A 19,479-nucleotide genomic window follows, 5' to 3' on the forward strand; every position below is an offset into this window, starting at 1 on the left:
TATAACTATACATAATATGCTATAACATATTTAACACAATATAACTTGAAAAACAAACACAATATTAGTTATAAATTCCAATTAACATAAACAAACTGCGCTAATGTCACTATCACTAAATTAAATGATAAACGTCAAAATTTTTAGTAAACAAGGTATAAACGTAAAAAATATACCAACATTGTTACAGTTAAAATTCCTTTAAAAATTTTTCGAAGTTAATATTAGTATAAATTACAATATTATTGTATTATATAAACAAGTTTAAGTAATTTTATTTGCAGTTTATACACGATTAATATTAAAAGTGGCATTCGCCACTTGAATCTAACTTCAGCCCGTGAGTAATGACCCGTGAGTAACTTCAGCCCATGAGTAATGAATTATTACTCACGGGTACAGTAATGTGTGCTATTATCTATGAAAAAATAGCGAATAATGAGCATGTTATTAAACGGTCGTAGAAAAAACATATTTATTAATCTTGTATCTGAAATAAAATTCATTAAATATTTTTTTAATTTGCTTATTGGATCATAATTAATTTAATTGAGGCTCTCAGAGCAACAGTGGCCTAACCCCAAAAACGAAGTTTTAAGATAAATGCAATCTTTGCATTCGTATTTGCATTGTGCTTATGGGATGGCGCTACAAATTATAAAGCGCCATTTCGCTAAATATAGAGGTAGGTTGTGTAGCCCCTTGTTAATCAAAAGATTTAATGTTGCTGCTTTAATTGATATATTGATCTAAAAATATTTAATAAAATAAATAAATACCGTTCTCATACCACCAGATTGACAACAGGTGGCACTTCTCTGGTTACTACCCCTGTGATTTTCAAAAAATTATAAATCATACGGGTACCGAGACGAAATTAGGATGAGAGAATTTTAAATAAAATGTTGAATACCTTGCATATGTGAGTTCATTACAAATGAAGTAAAAAACACAGACTTACTCACTAGGGTGGGCCGAAAAATTTTTTTATTTTTTTTTAAGTTGTAATACCGCGGAAAACTTGCGAATTATAATTAGAAACAAAATAAAAAAAATTTTCAAAATCGGTTAATATCTTCCGGTCCCGCATTGGCCTTAAAATTTGACTATTTTTTAAAAAAAACTTAATTTTTCTTATTTTGTGAAAAAATTTTTTTTATATTTATTTTTTAACGTAATAGTTATTTATGCGTTGAGATAGACCCTAAGAATATTTTGTTTTAATTTGATTGTGATTACTGGATATCTTCCGGTCCCGCATAAGCTTTAAAATATGCCGAAATATTGAAATTTCAACATTTTTTGGTATTTTTGGAATTTGATAATTAATTGTTTTTTAAAAGTAATAGTAATCGTTTATATTCACACAAACCTATTGTAGGGAATTTAGGGGTTGAAAATTGGGATAATTCGAAGAATTGAATTATATTTAAGGAGGCCCGTCCAATGGGCAATTTGCCTGCTCCACTTTGATGAGCTGCCGTTCCGGCACCTCTTTGAACATCTAGATGGCAAAACAACCGGGCCTAGTACTTCAAGAGGACCAATCGGTGAAAAACTTGTTGCCTGTCAAAAACTGCCGGTAATTAACTTCCAGTCTATAGATTGTCAGATACCGGAGGTAGACAGAAAGGTTCTCAGCAAGGATCAACAGTACCTACTTGATATCTCCACTGCGATAAAATCTGGGACATGTAAAGGGGATTTGTCTGTACGAGATCCCGGACACTTATCACACTCGAGGTGGTTGACCAAAGCAAATAGAACTTTGCGACTTTACATAAGTGAAGAAAACCCCTCACCTGAACTTCAAGAGCTAGTTTTGTTTATCTTGAAATCGTATATGCCAATGTGGTTTGCTATCAAAAAAAGCAAAAACTTTACAGATGGTCCAAAGCTTGTTTACCAAGCAATTGAATCAACGAGATATTTGCCCGAGCCTTTGCTTGCTGTTATAAATCGAGTGATTGAGCAAAATGGTTATTTTTCCCACCCCGAAAATTTGATGTTGGCAATGATTGAGGACGACAATAAACTGATAAGACAGCTCGGACTTCGTCGAATTCTAAAGGCAAGGCAAATAAATTCAAAAAGGAAGAAAGTAAGGACATTCACACCGCCGAAAATCAACTTTGATGCTCAAGAGTACTCAGATATTGTCAACTGGATGAACTGCGACTTATCTTCTCCCCCACTGTTGGCCAAGGTCAGTGATGAAGAGATAAAATCGTACATCAACAGTGACTCCATCCTTAACTGGAACATTAATTACAAGAAATTCCCAGTTCACACACAGGCAGTTGAGCGTTGTGTGAAACTAGTGACGGAAGCTTCGGGCAGAGTTTGTGGCGCTGAAGCTAGAGACGGATTTATCAGAAGTACTCTACTGTCACGATCAGCCATGCCAGACTTCGCCAGTAAATCAGATTTCAAAGTACCTTCTTCAGCTACAAAATAGAGGCAATAATGCAGACAATTAACTAATAATTGTATATTGTACTTTTTTTTATAATAATACAGATATAAGTTGAAAGGTTCTATGCTCGTTGTTATTTATAATCCCTATTATGTCACTCAGTCATAACTAAAAAAATTCTGCTTGTATTAGGCTTATTTAGCAACCAGAAATGTTTTTTTAAAAAAATATCGTAACTGGAACGATTTAAAACTAATTAAACATAAGAAAAAAAAATTCGTAAAAACTGTAAATTTCCAATATTTTGGCATATTTTGGAGCTTATGCGGGACCGGAAGATATCCAGTAATCACAATCAAATTAAAACACGATGTTCTTAGGGTCTATCTCAACGCATAAATAACTATTACGTTAAAAAATAAATATAAAAAATTTTTTTTCACAAAATAAGAAAAATGAAGTTTTTTTAAAAAATAGTCAAAATTTAAGGCTAATGCGGGACAGGAAGATATTAACCGATTTTGAAAAAAAAAATTTATTTTGTTTCTAATTATAATTCGCAAGTTTTCCGCGGTACTACAACTTAAAAAAAAATAAAAAAAATTTTCGGCCCACCCTATTAATCACAATCATTTAATTTATTTCGACGACCGGTTTCGATCTCTACAATATACAGATCATCTTCAGGTCGGCGTTACAAGTGATTAAATGCTACAATTAAAGAAAGCCAGAGTTAGAACATTGTATGGTTGTATCAAAATGCAAATAGAAAGCCAAAAATTTTTTGAAAGGTACAGTCGGAAAAATTAAAGAATACCCATGAACGAACATATAAAATACGCTGTATTTTCCTGTCACCGTGTCACAAAGAAAATTGCCCAGCGCAAGTACATGTAACAATAATTATTACATGTACCTACGCTGGCCAGTTTTTTGTATGACACGGTGACAGGAAAATATAGCGTGTTTTATATGTTCGTTCATGGGTATTCTTTCATTTTTCCTACTGTATGTAACTGTTGACATTTCAGAACAACAGAACTCATAAGCACGCATACGCACATAGATGTATGTGGTTTATGACTATTTGTTCAATTAAGTTACATTTTAAATTTTTTTTAAAAAACCCTTATAATTTGGGTCTACTTATATGCCGTTAAAAGGAATGCTTTGTAAGTTCATCGATAACAAGTTTAAACGTCCAGATTATGCTAATAGGATAGCTAGGTGAAGGACTGGGTGAACGGACATGCTTCGTAGGTCAAAACACAGTGAATTGGAATGGATCCTGAAGGCAGATATTTGATGTGAAATAGATAAAGATGTATTAGTAATAAAAAAAAAACGTTCGGTTGGGAATGTTAATAAATGCAACTAAGGTGTAAATTGACTTATTGTAAGCACTTGTACGATTTTAAAGGTCTTGGCTCTTAGGTGTTTTTGAGCTATGGGCAAAGGTCGAAGTGAGGAAAAAGACAAATAGGAATAAGTTGCAAGTTTATATTGTTCCCAGTCAAAAGACTAAGGGATGTCAGTTGGTTTGTATCATTTTAGGTACCTGATACTAGTACTGACACTAGACACATTGTAGTGTCAGGCAACTACAATGATACAAACTAACTGACATCCCTTAGTCTTTTGACTGGGAACAATATAAACTTGTAGCTTATTCCTATTTGTCTTTTTCCTTACTTCGAACTTTGCCCATAGCTCAAAAACACCTAAGAGTAAAGACCTGTACAATTGTACAAGTACTTACAATAAGTCAATTTACACCTTAGCTGCATTTATTAACATTCCCAACCGAACGTTGTCTTTCTCATTACTAATACTAATACATCTGTCTCTGTTTCACATCACACATCTGCCTTCAGAATCCATTCCAATTCACTGTGTTTTGACCTACGAAGCATGTCCGTTCACCCAGTCTCTCACCTAGCTATCCTGTTAGCATAATCTGGACGTTTAAACATCGCACCCTCAGTGCAAGACTGCAGTAACTCAAAATTTTATGAAAATTAAGTAATCATGGAATTCTATTGTAAACATTCATATCTATCCCCTGTAAAACTTTAGTAACTTTCAAATGCTTAATGGGCTAAATATTACAACAACAACAGTTTAACTATTTTGCGTTTTTGAACATAAGTTCCGTGCAAAACTGTTGTAACTCTAATGTAACAGAATTACAACAGTTTTGCACGGAACATTGCAACGGATTCGATAAGAAGCAATGAAAAAAGTAAGATATTTGTTATTTTAATATCTATATCTATGGTGTTTAATTTTAATATACAGAGCGTCTACGTAATCCATTAACGGCTGAGACAATAAACAAAGATTTTCGAGACCAATCTATTCATGTAAATTTTATGTCCTTTGTGTAATACAGTAAAACCTGTCAATAACGGTCACTAAAAATGACAGAACTATTGGTCGATATAAAAAGGTGGCCGCTAATACCAGGTTTTGTAGTCCAAAAATTTTGGTTTGGGGAACTTTAAAGCTGGCCGGCTAGTTCAGGTGGCCGGTTTTGACAGGTGGCCGTTAACACAGGTTTTACTGTATTATATTTATTTTCCATAAGATTTTAAAAGGAAAAACAGTTATCTTAAAACTTGTGTATTGACAATACTGAGAGGTCAAAAATATCTATTCTCAGAAAACTTGCCAAAGAACAGCCAAAAATTCAAATGGCCAAAAAAAAAAGATTTGGTATACTTATGCCATTCGGGTACGATACCAGAAGCCCACCATAGTTTTTATAAAAATATTTTGGCACAAGATGATGTACGAGAAGAGGACAACAACTACGGTAAAACCTGTCATCAACGGCCACTAAAAATTAAAGAACTATTGGCCGATATAGAAAGGTGGCCGGTAATGCCAGTTTTTGTAGTCTAGATATACAGTAAAACCTGTCAATAACGGTCACTAAAAATGACAGAACTATTGGCCGATATAAAAAGGTGGCCGCTAATACCAGGTTTTGTAGTCCAAAAATTTTGGTTTGGGGAACTTTGAAGCTGGCCGGCTAGTTCAGGTGGCCGGTTTTGCCAGGTGGCCGTTAACACAGGTTTTACTGTACATAATTGGTTTGAGTTATTTTTAAACTGGCCGTTAGTACAGGTGGCCGTTGTTGGCAGGTATCCGGTAACACAGGTTTTACTGTAAAAGTAAATGTGTCTACGCTTTTTACAATTTTGTCCGTGCAAAACTGTTGTAACTTTGAAATTCTAATACTAAATGTGTAGTGATTAACAATTTTTTCCGTGCAAAAATGTTGTAACTTTGAAATTCCTAATTTTTTTTGCGTTAATATTATTTTATTTAAATCTCTATTTTTGGTTAATGTAATATAGGCTGAAAAGCATGCAAAATCATAATTAAATGTTAATTTTTCTTAAAATGTGTGTCTTATTTCACCGATATTAGCACGAAAATAAACAAATTCGTCTTTATTTCGAAACTTACTTATTTTGACTTACTGCAGTCTTGCACTGAGGGTGCGACATGTTATCGATGAACTTACAAAGCATACTTTGTAACGGCATGTAAGTAGATCAAAATTATAAGGGTTTTTTAAAATGTAACTTAATTTAACAAATAGTCATAAACATAACTTTCAAAAAGTTTTTGGCTTTCTATTTGCATTTTAATACAACCAGACAATGTTGTAACTCTGGCTTTCTTTAATTTGTAGCATTTAATCACTTTTGTAACGCCGACCTGAAGATGATCTGTCTATTGTAGAGATCGAAACAGGTCGTCGAAGTAAATTAAATGATTGTGAGTAAGTGTGTGTTTCTTTACTTCATTTGAATTTTAAAAAATGAAATTGAAAATGGTTATTCATTTTTGAATTTTAAATAATTCACGTCTCATCTGCTTAGCGTAGTAATGCTGGTTATACATTTTTAAAAATATTTAATTTGTGGCTTAGGCCACTCTTGCTCTAAGCGCCTCAATTATTGTTTCATCGAATTTCAAAATTACAATATCATATTAAATGTAATTATTTATGTACATGTATATTTATGTATTAAAGTAAAGTTCAAGGGTATTTATTGAATAATAAAATAAATTCAAGTATATGATACCGAATTGTCAGATAATTTTTTTTAATTACCTTATCAATCGTGTTTGCGATTTACTCTTTGTCAATTATTCGCTTTTTTATTATGTAAGGTGTGCCGTACGATGCTACTTAAAATTGTTGCTCTTTTTGTAAGTGGTAAGTAGTTGTTGAATTTTGTTTAAACAATAATATAAGTAAGTGTTTGTACATATCCAGAAGTTTAAGATACTTATTAATTAATAAATACCTTTATTACAAAATTTTCATTACAAGATTGAAGATGATAGTTCAATACCGTATTTGATTTATTGGCTATTAGACCAAGGCATTTAGCACCAAGAACACCCGAATAAATAAATTTTTAAATACAGCACCTAGAGACTTGCAGTATTTTGCATTATGTTCAGGATGACGTCAATAAAAAAGTCTACTATTCAAAAATGGGTGGAAATGCAAAATTGCAATGTAAAGTGCATAAAATGCATCCAAAATTGCATGAATATAAAAATTAAGTCAAAATCAGTATACTAAGGCACAAAATTTTTTATTTGGGGTCACTGAATACGATTACGCCATCAGACCTGATTCCCGGATCACGTGGTGCCCAAGGTCACAGCAAGAGACGTCATCTTCTAGAGTTTCGATGGTTTTCGGCATTAAATCGATGCAAACGGATTACTCAAATGGGTTTTAGGGGTCGCTAAATCCGAATATGATATTAGAATTGATCTCTGGAGTACCTGGTGCCCAGGGTCGCTACTAAGGCACGTCATCTTCTGGAGTTTCGAGGGATTTCGGCACTAAATTGAGGTAATTGGACTACTCGGGGGGTTTTTGAGGTGGATAACCTTCGGATGACCAAGCGGGGAAAATTGTGACCCCAGCGTCTGTTTTTCTTTAATAAATTCAAAAGTATTTTCAATTTTTAACTCATTATTTTTTTATTTGACTTTAATATCATTCTAGATATCCTCATATTTTAAAATAAAATTTTTTTCTATATTTTACGAATAAAAAATATATTCTGAAGTTGATGTTTAGTAAAATACCGTCTATTATATGTAATTCCAAGTAGTTTTACGCTAATGACGTCGACTTTGCAAAGTAACAAGACACTTACTCAACATACACACTACACATGACACTAATACTCATGTTGTGACTGGCTGAATGACAAAGTCCATGCCATAAAAAAAACTTAATTTTTTTGTTAATTGTCAGTTTTGACATTTTTGACCTGGGGTCATTTCCCCCCACCCCTGGTCATCCGTGTAACAAAAAAAGGTTGGTCGTCGGAAGGTTAAACACGAAGATGCCATCAGGAGAGACGTTAGGATCACCTGGTACCCAATGCCACTATAAGGGACGTCATCTTATGGAGTTTCGAGGGCTTTCGGTTAGGGCTTACAATACCGAGCCAAAATCTCAATACCGGTATTTGGTATTTAAAATTTCAAATACCGGGATCCCGGTATTAAAACCGGTATTATGAATAAAAAATATACGCGTTATATTTATACTATCCTCAGTTGTTATATCGACTTGTTATTAAATAATATATGAAACCTATTAAATTTTGTTTTGAAATGAGTAGATGTTGTTTATAACATTCCTAGAGAGTAGGAATAGATAGATACAAAAACTGTGCAAATAGAAAAACTATATATTTGGTTCTAGGATAAATTTTGCATATAATAGGATAGTACTTTTGCTCATGAAATTTGCTACATATTTGTAAATTAATTTAACTTTAAAATATATTAATACAAAGATTAACTTACTGTGACAAATATTTTATATGGATTACTCTGTATTTAGACCGCTATATATTTTCAATTATTATTATTAATTCAGAAAATAAGTGAGCCTAATTTATACACCACAATACACAAAAAAATGAAAAATAAATCTGAAAATGTAAAAACAATTCTGATTAATAAATCTTTCGGCTTATTTATAAAATAAAGTAGTCTAATTTTAAATATTTAAGAATTTTTGAACTCAATTTAAAAACTCATTTTATATATTTGTATACACGAGATTTAATAATTTGGTTGTATAAGCTGATATGTATCACCGTTCGCCTTAAATTAACGACATTCACTTGACTTGTATGTGTAATGAATGTATTTAATAAATATTTTTTACAATGATATTTGATATTGGCAGTTTATCTTCAAAAATAATTTCTTGTAATAGCAAAAAATATCTTAGAAGAAAGTTTATTGTGCATCAATTCCATTTTTATAAATTATGCTAATACCGAAATACCGGTATTTTTATTATAAATACCGGTATCAAATACCGGAAAATATCGTCCGGGATCCCGGTATTCTGGATCCCGGAATCCCGGTATTGTAAGCCCTACTTTCGGTATCAAATTGATGGAAACCGATTACTAACGGGTTTTTGAGGTCGCTAAACACGAATATGCCATCAACACCGACTCCCTGTGCACCTGGAGCCCAAGCTCACTGCAAGGGGCGTCCTCTTCTGGAGTTTGAGAGATTTCGGCAGTGAATTGATAAAAATGGATTACTCGGGGGTTTTTGAGTCGTTAAACACGAATATGCCATCAGAAGAGACCTCTCGATCACATGTTGCCCAAGGTCGCTGCAAGGCACGTCATCTTCTGGAGTTTCGAGGGCTTTCGGTATTAAATTGATGCAAACGGATTACTTACGTGTTTTTGGGGTTGCTAAACACGAATATGATATCAGAATTGAACTCCGGAGTATCTGGTGACCAGGATCGCTACTAGGGCACGTCATCTTATGGAGTTTCGAGGGTTTTCCGTATAAAATGGATGCAAGTGAATTACTTGGGGAGTTTTTGAGGTCACTAAACACGAATATGCCATTCGAACAGACCCACCGAGCACCTGGTGCCCAGGGTCACTGCAAGGGACGTCATCTTCTGAAGTTTCAAGAAATTTCGGTACTAAATTGATGCAAATGGATTTTCTATCATTCTTCAATTTCTTCTAACACCCTCTAATTTTTACTGACTCATTCTAATTTATTTTTATTATATTGTATAGATTTAAGTAGATTTCAATAACGAAAGACAATAAATAACGGCATGGGGCACTTTTGACAGAATGACTACTTCCTACAGCGCGTTATGTAATAATAGCCTCCTCTTTATACCGCTAATGCGTCTTTGGGATTATAGCAGGGTAGTCTGCTATATCTAGGGCCTACGGATACAAGGAAGGTAACAGGGCCAGTGCTACGCGGTGACAGCCTATTATTACCCCTGGATTTACCCAAGGTACTCATTTTTATTCAGGCTGAGTTGACCTGGGGCCTAAAGACATTTTAAAAATGTCTAGATATCCTCGCCGGAACTGAGTCTCGAACCTCGGCCTACCTGCGTGGAAGTCAGACATGCTACCGCTTGAGCTATCCGGGCCCATTATACATATATTATGGCGGGTTATATACTCTTGAAATTTTCTGTCTCCTTATCAATAAATTATCTTCGTACTATCATACAATATTTAACAAAACCGTCTTCGTACGCCTTTTCATTAGATATCGCAAATAAGTTTGGCTGATTTGGTCTGCAGATGTATATTTGAGAATTCCCTTTTGTGGGACTGGATATATGATTTTATATTCCTCTCATATATTTCTCAAGAATTAAATCAGATTCATGGTAAATCGTTAGTATATAGGGATAATAAACTATCCAATGTTATGGTAGATAGTGGTAACTATTTCGACTGACGTATTCGTCACTCTGTTTGATCTAATGTGTTAAATATAATACATATAGAATGTATTCATTATTTACATTTTCATTATTATCGATGTTTATGTTATCTATTATATGTTTAATTACTTAAGTTTGATTATTATTATATCGCTAAAATAAAACTACTGGTTTGTGACGAATAAACACAGATGACCTATTTTATTTTAGTCTATTTTATTCATTATCATTAATATTTTTAAGATTATTTAGAATATTAAAAGAATTTAAGTACCTGGCAGCGATCACAACATCTGAAAATCAATATTAAAAGGACGTGGCAGCCAGGATCATTGCAGCAAACAGGGCATATTACTCATTAATGACCATACTTAAATCAAAAATGCTCTCAAGACCGGCAAAAATAAGATTATATAACACAATAATTCGTCCCACAATAACGTATGCAAGCGAGATATGGACTCTGAACCAGCGGGAAACAACAAAACTATTGATACTTGAAAGAAAGATACTGCGAACTATCTATGGGTCTTGCAGAGAACAGAAAACAGGAGAATGGAGAAGAAGACACAGTGATAAACTCCAGACAATATTTGGAGATGAAAACAGAGTACGCTACATCAAAGCAAACCGATTAAGATAGGCGGGTCACGTGCTAAGATTGAGTGACGAAAGACTTCTGAACGCCACATTCTGGGAAAGGCCCGATGGTAGAAGGTCAGTTGGTCGCCCAAGAAAGAGATGGAAGGACGCAGTAGCCAGTGATCTACGCAAAATGGGAGTACAGCAATGGGAAATAGCTGCTCAGGACCGACAACAATGGAGAGAAATAGTAAAAGCGGTCAAAACTCACATAGAGTTGTAGAGCCAAATGATGATGATGATGATGAATGTTAATATTTTGTTAAGACCATTGGTACATAATTCGCAAATATTTTACGGGTATTCCTACTTTTTCTATCCTTACACGACAAATTACGTGTAGTAAAATTCAGGTGACTGACGTCATCGAGAGGATAGCCAGGTTGAAGTGGAGATGGGCAGGACACGTAGCCAGAATGACAGATGGGCGATGGACGAAGAGGTTATTGGAATGGAGGCCAAGAGAAGACAAGAGAAGCGTCGGTCGACCGCCTACAAGATGGACTGACGACTTAAGAAAGGTAAATAAAAACTGGATGAGGGCGGCGCAGGATAGATGGGGTTGGAAACGAGGGGAGGAGGCCTATGTTCAGCAGTGGACTTTTGAGGCTGGATGATGATGATGAAAATTCACACTGGTATGGATATGTGAACATTACTAGAATGTCATTCTACCTGAAAATGTCATCATTAATTTAAAGTGATGGCTTTTGAATGTTCTTGGATACCTGTTATTTTTATAATTGCAAATTATTAATTCAGTTAATAAATGTGATAATTTTTTCACTAACTATGTATTCAGTGATTGTAATAATTTATAAGTATATACAACAAAAACGAGAAAAGAGGAAAAGTGTTAAAGTGATTTTTTAATAATATATATTGAACGCTTACAATTTTGAACATTTTTAACTAACAACAAAATACATGGATCACAGAATACATTATCCTGATGATGTACTCTGCTTGGATCTTCCACAAATAATTCACAATAAATAACTATTTATTAAGTTCACGCTTTAAATCAATTATTTATCAAATACACTATATATCAATATTATTTAATTAACAACTCAAAATATTCCTGATTCCCGGTGCCATGTCAAATATTTAAAATTGTCACTGATTTTCACTGTCTGACTGACAGTATGCTGACAATATTCTATTCGACTGAGTGCGTTGTATGACAAAGACAGATTTGGAAATATTACCACGGACATTGTGTTCATTTTTTTCAAATCCTGAAAAAAACCAATAACTATTTTTGAAAAACTTAAAAGCAGAATGAAAGACTATATTATTAACGAGGGGCGAAAGTCCCTTAGAGTAAATAAAAAGTTTATTTTGAATGATATATTTTTAATTAAATATCACACTAAATTTTCTCTTACTTTTTCACCCCTGTAACTTATTAAAATAAACATTGTAGAAGTTCTCAGGGACTTTAGGCCTTCGCCAATAAGGTAATCTTTTAATCAGGATTCGAAAAAAATGAATCCCCATTTGAATAGCATTGCAGCCGAAAATACGTACCCATCCTCGTAAGTGTGTCTCAAACTTAATATAAGAATAACATAAAAAAATAAAAAATAGCGGAATCCGTTAGTCTGTTCACGAAAAAATCAACTATGAAAATGAGCATAACTTTCTCTATCCCTAGCTTATGCCTCGCAGCATATAAAGAACCTGAAAATTATATCTCTGTTCACATTATATGTTTCGGTCTATTTGGACTTCTTATTCAATCAGAATTGGTTGAATAAGAATAAGTTAGATGCTGTGTTTCCATGCATGAAAGTTATTTTTTTGTAATATTCAGCAAATAATGTGATTCAGTGTATTTTTAAATCTGATTGTGATTGTGATATTTACTATTCTGATTGTGTTTTTGTTATATATTTTGATTTTACAAATAAATCCAAACAATTTTATAAAATATATGTAACTGTATCAATTATTTTTATTTACAGTGATCCATTGTTTGTCAGCTGATAACAAATGTGTACCCCGAAGTTTTGGTCACAGTAGCACGGTATGTGTTTGCAACTCCGACAGCTGTCACATGTTGGAATCTATTGAAACTTTACCGACCGGTAACTATGTAAAGTATACAACAAACCAAGCAGGACTACGGTTTGTGAAGGAGAAGGGTGTATTGGAATCGAAAATTAACAATGCACAAAATCTTATTGAAATCGGAAGTCAAACGTATCAAGAAATTGTTGGTTTCGGGGGTGCTTTTACAGATGCGGCTGGTATTAATATTAGATCTTTAAGTGAGGATTTACAAGATTTGATTTTAAGGTAACATTTTAACGCTAGAATGACGGAATTTTTTTTATAAGTACTTGCTAGAATGTCTGAGATCATTTTAATATTTGAGCGTTATCAGCAGCTATTTTGTATAAAAAGTTAATGACAACAAAATTATGTAATATTAAATCAATAAATCTTTTTATTTTTAAAAGACATCGCAACAAATAAAAAGAAGAAAAATAACTGGTTAAATGACAAACTGAACGATATTGAAGAAGACAGAAAAAATCATAAAATAAAACAATTTTATAAAACCCTCAGTAAAAAGTAAAACAGGCCTTGATCCCGCGTAAAAAAAAGAGTTTATTAATAGAAAGCTGAAAATTTGTTAACTGCTTAACGGTGTCTAGTCGGACAAACTTTGATGTATGGGAACACTGGAACAGGGGAAGTTTTGACTGTAGGACAAGTTACAATTTTCGGACGTCAGACTACGACAACGTCCCATGTATTTTGTCGGACAGAACTTCCAATTGATTTGTTACCCTTTCATTAAACTCTCATGCGTTCAGAGTGTTCAAAAATCAGAGTGCTATTTACCGCCAACAATATTCCTGTCATTTTACATGTTCTACGTGTCGGACTTCTTAAAATGCCAAACGTATTTGTCGGACAAACATTTTCTCATATATTATTTAAAGTTTACTATTGGATAAACTTTTTTTGATACGCGGGATCCAGGTCTAAAACAAGAGGACTGAAAAACCAAAAAGGAGACACCGTGTTTGAAGACAAACAGATCAGCAGAATATGGGAAGAATATTATAAAAAATACTATTCACTACGGAAGAAATACACTTCGATGAAGTACAAACAGAAATCAAAAACCCCCGAAATGTAAAAGCAGCAGGAGAAGGCTCAATAGCAGTGGAATTAATAAAATACAAAGGAAGAGAACTACATAAAGAAATAAACCCGCTAATAGACAGACTACCAGACGATTGGAACAGAGGTAATAGTACATATATTAATAAAAAGTAGATCAGATGGAGTGTGAGAATTACACAGCAATATCTTAATTAAACACCGCATATAGCACTAATTAGCTGTAATTAAACACTAATAGCAAACATACTAAATGGGGCTTGAATTATGCGCTAAACGAATATTAGGAGAATACAAGAATGGGTTCAGACCGGGAAAATGGACAATTAATTCTTTACATACAGTGGAGCGAATAATTCAAAAATAGAGAGAATACAACAGAGAAATGCACCTAATATTCATATTATGTCAAAATCGCTTTTGACACAATCATTCGGACGAAAATGATGGAAGAGATAGAGAATCTTGGAATCCCAGGAAAATTAAGACATATGCTAACAGTGAGCCTAAAGAACACCACAGCAAAGATCAGTTTCAACGGAACCACCTCTACGGATATCAATGTAAACAAAGGCGTGAAACAAAGTAACTTGTGTCTCACCGACACTATTTAATTTGATATTGGGAGTAACAATAATTACAAACTTTGCAAAAAAAAACAGTATTACAGATCAATTTCAACTAGAAGCATATGACGATGATCTAGTCATTATAGCGAAGACGGAGATGACACTTATAAAAGCAGTTGATGACACTTAGAAGAAAATAGGGCTAGAGATAAACCAGCACAAAACAACATAAATGACGATAGGAAAGGACAACTCAACAACTCAGAAATATCTAATAACACAGAGTCATAAATTTGAAACTGTATCCACTTTTAGCTGATTTGAAAGTAACAATAGGGAAAACCGGAAAAGAGAGAACAGATGAAAGAATTCTGAAAGGCAAATAAACATATCGAATGAATAGAAATTTCTAAGAAAAGAAGAAAAAACTAAGAGAACAAAGATAAACCTATACAAGCCCTTAGTAAGACCTGTTGTTACATATCGGACAGAAGGCCGAAGATCACGAGGAAGATCCCCAACAAGATGGATCGATCAGATTACAGGAATATGCAAAAGACCTATGCATGAGTTAAAAGAAATGACCAGAGACAGAGATCTTTGGAGACGGACAATACACGACATCACGTCGACCACTACACTCCCTCCGGAGGGTCAGGATTGAAGAGAAAGTTACATATGGGATGGAAACAACGACGATTAACAAAAAAGAGAAAGACAGCCTTCTGAAATTTGAAAGAAAAATAATGAGTACAATACTGTGCCACAATGTACCAAGAGAGGAAGAAATAAGAAAGAAAACAAAAATGACAAAATTGGAGAAGGATTTACGAGAGAAAATATTGTCAGATACATAAAATCTCTTCGCTTAGAGTGGATAGGACATATACAGATACGCCCACAATTAGATATGTTGAGAAGGATATGTAACTGGACACCACTATGGCCCAGGTGAAGAGGAAGATATCTAAATATAGTAGAAGAAGATATAAGATCAATGAATATGAAAGACTGGAAAGTTCAATGCAAGGACAGGAAAAAATCCAAAAGAGTTACGACAGCAACAAAGACACACAACAATCTATAAATGATAGAGCAATTCATCTCACTCAAGAATAGCATTTTGACCGCCATGGCGCGCCATGGCGATAGCTATAATCCATAGGTATTGTAGTGGTTAATGAATAAATAAAAATGAATTTTTAATTAGAAATGGAAAATTTCCCTACTCGATGAATTGGCCGAAAATATGACCACAAAGTGACCAGCTAGATCACCGGCTTTCAATCCCTTGATTCATTTTACTGGGATAATCTAAAATCAACCGTTTAAACGGTAAATAAATGGTCTATAAAAATCGATTTGTTTTTTGGATTATTTTCAAAAAATTTTATTTCCTTGTAGTATTTACAATAATTTTCATTTAACGCCGTCTATGGGTAATAAATCTATAGTTCATAGATCAAAATACTTATAGACGTAATACTCTGGGCTAATTAGCAAAATTCATGGAAAAGTTATTTACCAGCAATTTGATTGCTGAAATCGAATTATAAGATTCTAATAATATAGGTATGCAAAGTCCGCAGATAGTGTGCTACTTTTTTATAAACAAAATGGCGCCGACAAATTGTATTTTTTTCAATTATTGCTCTATAACTCCAAAGATTTTAACATTACAACAAAAACACTCAATTAAAAATTCACCGAAATTAAATTCTGCATAGAGTTAAGTTTTTTCCGATTTGCTCCGACAAAAATTTTCCTCGGAAAATGTGGGTTTTCCCAACAAAAACTCTAATTTTCAAATAAAGTTTTAGGTAAGTAATTATTAATCAATAATTAAATAACTTAGTGACATCAAATATTTTTGGTATAGATTATAATTCCAGAAGCCGGTGAAAATTAAACGAATATTTTAGCAATTTTTATCAATATTTTAGCAATATTTTAACAATTCAATTGTTAATTAACAATTTACGATCGCAATAATAACCAAAATAATCATGATACATTGATCAAACTTATAAACATTATAAAGATGAGATGCTTATTTAATATTTTATCGACAAAATATAAATTTTCCGTTCTTTTGGCATAATTATTAAATTTTGAAAAAAAAATAGTTATAATACGCTGGTCTAATTAGTAAAGTACAAAGAAAGGTTATTTACCAACAATTTCATTCCTGGAATCGAATATTATGATCCTATATATTAATAATATAAGTATGCAAAGTCCGCAGATAGTGTGCTACTTTTTTTATTAACAAAATGGCGCCCCCAAATCGTGTTTTTTTTTTAATCATTGGTCTATAACTCCGAAGATTTTAGCTTTACACCAAAAACACTCAAATAAAAATTGACCCCAATTTAATTCTACATATAGGCACGTTATTCCCGTCGGAAAATGTGGGTTTTCCCAACAAAATCTCGAATTTTCAAATAAATTTTTTGGGCAATTATTTATCAATAATTAAATAACTTGGTGAAATTAAAGATTTATTGGTATAGATTATAACTGCAGAAGTCGGTGAAAATTAAACGAATATTTTAGCAACAATTCAATTGTAAATTAACAATTTACAGTCGCAATAAAAACCAAAATAATCATGAGACATTGATCAAACTTAGAAAGGTTATGATTTGATGCCTATTTAATATTTTGTCGACAAAATATAAATTTTTTATTTTTTGCATAATGTTTAAATGTTTAAAAAAATAGTTATAAACAAATTAACATTTCTCAGAAATTGTTTATTATATTTTAATTTTAAAAATACTTAAAATGGGTGTTTCAAAGGTCTTGAAAATGAATGCTTTAAAAAATTTTTCCAACCATTTGCAAAACAGTTATGAAACAGCAAAGTTAGTATACGATTGCTCCGTTGTTTATAATTTGTTTTAATTGTTTCAAAGCTTAAAAGTGAGTCTGTGGTACAATCTAATTAAACACAAATAATATCAAATATTAGTTTAATGGTTCTATTTTAATCAAAGATTAAAAATATTTTTTTTGTAGGTTTTAGCGCGAAAGTAGGCTTGATAGAGAGCCGGAGAGATGTTCACTCGAAGCGACTGACACGCTTTAAACTCGCGCGAGTTGTGTATGTGGACGGGTATAATACATAATACATAGCTACGGTACTGTATTAGTCTACTTTCGCGCGTGTAGATTAAAAAAAATATTTATAATCTTTAATTAAAATATAACCATTAAACTGATAATCGATATTTTTTGTAAGTAATTAGCTTGTACTTTAAACTCACTTTTACGCTTTGACAGAATTAAAAAAAAATTATAAACAACGCATTTATCGTATGTTTATTTTGCTGTTTCATAACTTTTTTGCAAATGGCTGTAAAAAAGATTTAAAACATTCATGTTCAAGATATTTGAAACACGCATTTTAACTATTTTTTACAATTAGAATATAATAAAAACTTTCTGATAAACGTTAATTTGTTTATAAATATTTTTTTAACATTTAAAGATTATGCAAAAAATAAAAAAAGTATATTTTGTCGATAAAATGTTAAATAGACATCTCATCTTTATAAGATTTCAAAGTTTGATCAGTGTATCATAATTATTTTGGTTATTATTGCGTCCGTAAATTATTAATTAACAATTGAATTGTTGCTAAAGTATTCGTTCAATTTTAACCAGCTTCTGGAACTATAATCCAATCCAAGGAGGCTTTGAAGTCACCAAATTATTTAATTATTGGTAGATAATTACTTATCTAAAACTTTATTCGAAAATTAAAGATTTTGTTGGGAAAACCCGGATTTTCCGAGGAAAATTTTCGTCGGAGGAGATCGGAAAAAACATATATCTATGCAGAATTTAATTGAGGTGAATTTTTATTTGAGTGTTTTTGTTGTAAAGTTAAAATCTTCGGAGGTATAGAGCAATAATAGAAAAAAACACGATTTCTTGCGGACTTTGCATACCTATATTATTAATAAATATAATCATAAGCTTCGATTCCAGCAATAAAAATGCTGGTAGATAACTTTTCCCAAAAATGGCCTTTTCTCCGATAATCAGCCCAGGCTATAAAATATAAATTAAAAATAAGATAAAAGAGCTAAAACTTAAACTTGATATTGATCCGACTACTTCCTCATTGTAGTGTTATAATTGAAAGTACTTATATTGTTTTAGATCCTATTTTTCGGAGGAGGGAAATGAGTATAGATTAGGAAGGGTACCCATAGGAGCTACAGATTTTTCCCTCAATCCTTATTCTTATTGTGATAATCAAACCGACCCTGAATTTAAAAGTTTTAAACTGGCTAATGAAGACTATGATTATAAGGTGAATAGGTTTAAAAATATAAAGTATTTTATTATTACAATTTAAAGTTTTATTTCCGAAGAAAATAAAACTTTTAATGAGACCAAGTTTGTGGTTGCGCCTTCGTGGTTTCTATTACTTGAAAACTATATACCGCATTTATACTCAGTTCTGTTGGACAAGGAATTGGGCAGGGAAGTAAGCAGCGCGAATATGAGTGAGTAATCACATTCAGCTACTCTCTCTCTCTCTCACTTGCCGCTTTCTCTCACTTGCCGCCGGCAAAGCGGCAAGTGAGTAAGGGAGCAAGACGATGCTGTGGTCACATTCCATTCTTGTGAGTCGTTCGGTAATGAGTTGTGAGGACATTGGCGAGGAACTGATGTGAACACCTCACTCGCATCGATATCGTATTTCAAGCAATATTTCCGTCAGCGGTAGCAGCAGTGGCAATAGCTGAGTATAAATCCCTCAATAGGAATGTTGAATTAAAGAAGACTAGGGGAGATTTATAATCTGCATCTCACTTCCCGTCTATTCAACGTGGCAAAATTCCAACGAAAACATGGTCTCTATTATATTATACTCAGTAAGGAGAAGAACTAATACATCT

At 32.8% G+C, this 19,479-nt stretch overlaps 1 protein-coding gene across 1 annotated transcript in view; it reads left to right on the plus strand.

The window, feature by feature from the left end:
* Positions 1 to 6,529: 6,529 nt before the first annotated feature.
* The window catches only part of LOC114326283 (lysosomal acid glucosylceramidase), a 43,240-nt gene continuing 30,290 nt past the window's right edge, over positions 6,530 to 19,479 (plus strand). Inside the window, exons 1-3 of the mRNA XM_028274592.2 lie at positions 6,530 to 6,650; positions 12,824 to 13,157; positions 18,734 to 18,887. Of these exons, the coding sequence (XP_028130393.2) occupies positions 6,617 to 6,650; positions 12,824 to 13,157; positions 18,734 to 18,887 (522 nt within the window). The 5' untranslated portion in view covers positions 6,530 to 6,616. The remainder of the gene's footprint in view (positions 6,651 to 12,823; positions 13,158 to 18,733; positions 18,888 to 19,479) is intronic.

Source organism: Diabrotica virgifera, chromosome 4 (genome assembly GCF_917563875.1).
Source record: "Diabrotica virgifera virgifera chromosome 4, PGI_DIABVI_V3a".
Taxonomy (NCBI): Eukaryota; Metazoa; Arthropoda; class Insecta; order Coleoptera; family Chrysomelidae; genus Diabrotica; species Diabrotica virgifera.